General features: G+C 69.8%; 3 protein-coding genes across 4 annotated transcripts in view; 1 reads left to right on the top strand and 2 right to left on the bottom strand.

The window, feature by feature from the left end:
• The window catches only part of VPS52 (VPS52, GARP complex subunit), a 3,768-nt gene extending 3,324 nt beyond the window's left edge, over positions 1–444 (top strand). Inside the window, exons 14-15 of the mRNA XM_026061066.1 lie at positions 5–133; positions 221–444. Of these exons, the coding sequence (XP_025916851.1) occupies positions 5–133; positions 221–367 (276 nt within the window). The 3' untranslated portion in view covers positions 368–444. The remainder of the gene's footprint in view (positions 1–4; positions 134–220) is intronic.
• On the bottom strand, positions 352–2,076 carry LOC112963740 (RLA class II histocompatibility antigen, DP alpha-1 chain-like). Of its 2 annotated transcripts, XM_026061072.1 has the most exons (4): positions 1,770–2,076; positions 1,141–1,398; positions 750–1,031; positions 422–667 (listed from the first exon to the last, which is right to left on the bottom strand). In XM_026061072.1, exons 1-4 carry the CDS (start codon positions 1,831–1,833, stop codon positions 486–488), a joined length of 786 nt encoding a protein of 261 aa, XP_025916857.1. In that variant the 5' UTR covers positions 1,834–2,076; the 3' UTR covers positions 422–485. The 2 variants fall into 2 exon arrangements, with proteins under 2 accessions (XP_025916856.1, XP_025916857.1); XM_026061071.1 differs by having other exon boundaries at positions 352–1,031.
• Positions 2,077–2,463: 387 nt separating this feature from the next.
• Positions 2,464–2,519, bottom strand: part of RING1 (ring finger protein 1) — a 2,475-nt gene continuing 2,419 nt past the window's right edge. Inside the window, exon 5 of the mRNA XM_026061065.1 lies at positions 2,464–2,477. Within this exon, the coding sequence (XP_025916850.1) occupies positions 2,464–2,477 (14 nt within the window). The remainder of the gene's footprint in view (positions 2,478–2,519) is intronic.

Raw genomic sequence — 2,519 nt, 5'->3', positions numbered from 1 at the left:
ATCCCCCGCCGCAGCCCGGGTGACGCAGCTGGTGCGCGGCTTCTCCAGCACGTGGAAGGCGGCCGTGGAGTCCCTCAGCCAGGACGTCATGAGGTCCTTCAGCAACTTCAAGAACGGCACCAGCATCATCCAGGTGAGGCAGCGGGGTGGGGGCAGCACCTGGGGACACCCCCCCAAGGTGCCTGACGTCCCCCCCCCTCTGTCCCCCCCCCTCCCACAGGGCGCCTTGACGCAGCTGATCCAGTACTACCACCGCTTCCACAAGGTGCTGTCGCAGCCGCCGCTGCGCGCCCTCCCCGCCCGCACCGAGCTCATCAACATCCACCACCTCATGGTGGAGCTCAAGAAGCACAAGCCCAACTTCTAGGGGGTTCCGGCGCTCCGCGTGTTGTCCGCCGGCGCTCCGGCGGGGACAGTAAAGCTCCTCTTGGTGGTTGAAGTTCAGCCCGGCCACGCGTGAAACGGGTTTGGGGGGGGGCGGCGCTTTATTGCCGTTGCCAAAAGCCGCGAGCGCGCCGGGAGGAGGTGGTGGTGGTGGTGGTGACCATCAACTCCGCGCTGACGATGAGGACGATGCCCACGATGGTGCCCGCAATGCCCACGGCCAGGCCCAGGGCGCACACCAGGGTCTCGGTGCTCTCGGACGYGGCGGGTGGCACCTGGGGCTCTGCGGGGAGACGAGGGCGAGACCCTGAGCTCCTGGCCACCATGAGGAGAAGGGACCCAGGCGTCCGGGTCCCTGCGCTCACCCCAGTGCTTCAGGAGGGCCTCGGGCAGCCCCCAATGCTCCACGCGGCAGTCGTAGGAGTCGCCCCGGGTGGGGACGAAGGGCAGGTAGGAGAACTTGCGGAAGGTGTGGTCCTGGCGCGGGTAGGAGATGGTCTCGGTGACACCGTCCACCACCTCGTGCCCGTTCTTCAGCCACGTGATGTTGAGCGCGGGGGGGGAGAACTTGTCGGCAAAGCAGATGAGGACGTTGGGTTCCCCCAGCTCCACGGGGTCCTCGGGGAACACTCTCACCTCAGGGGGCACTGAGGGGACATCAGGGGGGAGTCAGTGCATCCTGGACCCCCCGTTTGTGTCCCCCCGCCCTGCTCCATGAACCAGGCTGGGAAAGGGAGCAGCTGCTCCAGCCGGTACCGTTYCGGGCGCTTGTGCGGTTGGACGTGGCCATCAACATCTCCATGGCTTTCCGGAGCCCGGCGAGGTCGCGCAGCGCTTCCCGCGCCTCGAAGGCGGCCAACGTGGCGAAAGCGGGCAGGYGCCACACCGCTCGCCTGGCGCCGAGGTCCACGTGGAGGATTTCGTCCGCGTCGAGCCCCACGGCGACCTGCCCCGCTTCGCTGGGGGGCGAARCCGCCCGCTGGTAGAAGGCGGCCTGGGAGAGCAGCTTTCCCGCTGGGTAGAGGGGGACGGGAAAACCAGCCGGGCAGTGGGGACGCTGGTCCCTCTGCTCCTTTACGGCTGGCGAACGGAGGACGTACGGAAACGGTTTGGGGGCCCTGGGGGGCTTGGGGACCCCCCCTGAGAGGGGTTGGGGTACATGGGGCTCGCCCTGCTTTGGGGCAGGGTGGGGGGAAGCGGCGGTGGGACCCCCCGGTATAACAGCAGGGTGATTTTGGGGGCCCTGCAGCAGCTGCGGGTGCTCGCTCGCGTCCCCCTTCTTCCTCTTCCTTCCTCCAGGGTCCCCATCCCCTTCCCACCCTTCCCATAAAGCTTAAGGTGCTTTATGTCACCCCGCGCCGTCACCCCACTGGCGCTGCACCTACCTCGGGCCACCCCGACGGCCAGCAGGGCCAAGAGGGCCAGCGCGGCTCCTCGTCCTCCGGCCATCGCCTTTCCCCACCCGGGGAGGAGACGCTTCCGGAGGGGGAGCCGGGAGCGGGACCTACCCTCGGCCCGGTGCCTTGGGCAAATAGGGGACGTTCCCGCCGCGGACGCGGCTGTTACCGGGGGAAGTGGTGCTGGCCGTGCGGCTGCTGAACGCCTTGGTGTGGGTGGATTGGGGGTGTGTGTGTGTGGGGGGGAAACGCTGCGTGGACACGGCCATCTCCACGCGAGGCAGCGGGTGTGGGAGGCCCCCGCCGCTCCGAGCCCTGCGGCGGCGCCCCGGGCGGGCGGTGGGGCCGGAGCCCCGCGGTGACGGCCGCTACCGGGGCGGCTGGTCGGCGGCTCTGCCGCCTCCGCGGCTCCCCCGCGCCCCCCAGTGACCGTTACTGACCGTTGCTGCCCACCGGGCGGCCGTTAGGTCACGACCCCCCCACACACCATGCGCGTGCGCATGGGACCATTAGGGGGCCCCGCCCCTCGCGGCCAGGTGACCGTTAGGTGGCCCCGCCCCTCACCCCTCACACCCGGGTGTCCGTTAGGTGGCCCCGCCCCTCACACCCGGGTGTCCGTTAGGTCGCCCCGCCCCCCCGTGCACATCCAGGTGACTTGTCAGGTGGCCCCGCCCCTCACCCCTCACACCCGGGTGTCTGTTAGGTGGCCCCGCCCCTCACACCCGGGTGTCCGTTAGG

This window comes from Apteryx rowi, unplaced genomic scaffold, assembly GCF_003343035.1.
Source record: "Apteryx rowi isolate R43461 unplaced genomic scaffold, aptRow1 scaffold_1745, whole genome shotgun sequence".
NCBI lineage: Eukaryota > Metazoa > Chordata > Aves > Apterygiformes > Apterygidae > Apteryx > Apteryx rowi.
The sequence above is the reverse complement of the archived record's forward strand: the minus strand, read 5'-3'. Positions and strand labels throughout refer to the sequence as shown.